At 36.4% G+C, this 1,954-nt stretch overlaps 1 protein-coding gene across 1 annotated transcript; it reads right to left on the reverse strand.

The window, feature by feature from the left end:
• Positions 1-255: 255 nt before the first annotated feature.
• On the reverse strand, positions 256-1,568 carry LOC150033664 (short-chain dehydrogenase reductase 3b-like). The gene is made up of 3 exons (XM_090318042.1): positions 1,423-1,568; positions 976-1,321; positions 256-885 (listed from the first exon to the last, which is right to left on the reverse strand). The coding sequence occupies exons 1-3, from the start codon at positions 1,446-1,448 to the stop codon at positions 460-462; spliced, it is 798 nt and encodes a 265-aa protein (XP_090174168.1). The 5' UTR covers positions 1,449-1,568; the 3' UTR covers positions 256-459.
• Between the last annotated feature and the right edge of the window lie 386 nt (positions 1,569-1,954).

The raw sequence follows: 1,954 nt of genomic DNA on the forward strand, positions 1-1,954 counted from the left end.
TATTACAATAGACTACTATCTGTGTCAAGTAGTATATCGCTATCATAGATAGACTTTGATATTTTGCTATTAATTGTAAATATTTTTGTTTATTGTCTTATATTTAAAAATAGTCCTATTACAAAATAATAATTATCTAAATTGTTTACCTTAAATCATATTCCTAAATAAGCTAATAATAGTTTATTGTTAACTAAATATTAGTGGGTAACTACAACTATTTTGATGATTTATAAATATATAACATCAAACACATTTTTAAACAATGTCTAAATTAAAATTCAATTTCTAAATCCTCTATCCAACCCATCTGAAAATTACATGAAATATAGCTTTATCCTCACTGATATCACATGTTTTCAAATTTTCTACCAAAGTAACAAACAAGTCCTTAAAGTTTTGAAGGTTGGAATAATATTGCGTATGATTCAAAACACAATAAAACCTTAAAAGGAGAAATCACATTACTGATTTGACCACAGTGAAGCCTCCATCAACAACCAAGTTTTGACCACTTATATAAGCTGATTCATCCGAAGCAAGAAACAAAACAGCATCAGCTATATGGCTAGTCTTCAACACCACACCCTTCAAGCTTGCTGATGAACAAACAATCTCTTCAACCTCACTCTCTTCCAAACCGAAAGCCCGACAGGTCAATGGTGTCGCCACCGCATGTGGCGACACGCAGTTCACCCTAATCCCATGCGCCCCGAGCTCCCCGCAGCTCGACCTCATCACCCCCAACACTGCATGCTTTGAGCTTGTATATGCTAGTGGTGGTGTCCCGGCAATCACCGCTGCTATGCTCGCCGTGCAAATGATTGACCCTCGTATCTTTCGCTCTACCATTACTCGTCCAGCGTGCTTGATCGTTGCAACAACCTTTTAGACGAATGAAAAAAAAAAAATTAAACATAGTGTAACCTATCAGGTTAAACTTTAGGATTAACTACGGCAATATATGTAACATACCCCATGGACATTGGTTGCCATTACGTTGTCAAAGTTGGACATATCAAGCGTTAGAATTGAAGAAATGACAGGGTCTGTGATGCCGGCATTGCTAAAGAGAATGTCAAGTCTGCTGTGTTTTTCGACGGTATAGTTCACTGTTTCTTCAACTTGCTTCTCGTCTCTTACGTCGCAGTGGTGAAAGCTGGCTTGGTCGATGCCAATGGAGGCTACCACTTTCTGGCCCAATTTGTCGTCGATATCGGCTACGACAACGAAGGCGCCATTAGCTACAAATAGCCTCGCCGTCTCCTTGCCAATGCCGCTGGCAGCTCCTGTAATGAGAGCCACCTTCCCATGCAGCCGCCTACGAGAGTAATTTTGTACATAGCCAAAGAGCTTGGGAAGATTGTGTGCAAAAGTTCAGATGTCGGTAATAAGGATAGTAAAGAGAGAAGATATTGTTACCTTGGTTTAGACATTGCTGAGGCCATTGTCTTCAAACTAAGCAGTTCAAAATTATTCAAATTTTCCACACTACAAATAATAAGCTCTTTAGAAAATATGTAGATATTTATAGATGTATGAAAGTCTAAGATGCCAAATTCAAGTTGTATACTTTAGGCCTTTAGGCATAAATTCCTAGTGGCTTTGTTTTTGCTATCACCAAAAAAATCTCATACCAATAGAAATAATTATCTTCATTTATATATTTATGATCACTCTTTTCTCTAATCAATGTGAGATTTTGTTCGCACTCCTAATATTTAGAAACAAATAGACACATATTCTATGCCAAATTTACTTAATAGTTCGTTTTGCTATTCGTTTTGAAAATTCTTTTAACTATTTTCTATCTTTTTTAAATCAGAAATGGCAGAAGGCTTTTGGGATTCTTATTTCCCTTCTTGTTTTATTGATGAAACTAATATGGATAGATCATTTCGGTCCCCTTTCGTGCCTAGTGGGTGTCAATTAATTTTATTGACAAGAAAAAAAA

Source organism: Benincasa hispida, chromosome 9 (genome assembly GCF_027475165.1).
Source record: "Benincasa hispida cultivar pf3 chromosome 9, pf3_genome.v1.1, whole genome shotgun sequence".
NCBI lineage: Eukaryota > Viridiplantae > Streptophyta > Magnoliopsida > Cucurbitales > Cucurbitaceae > Benincasa > Benincasa hispida.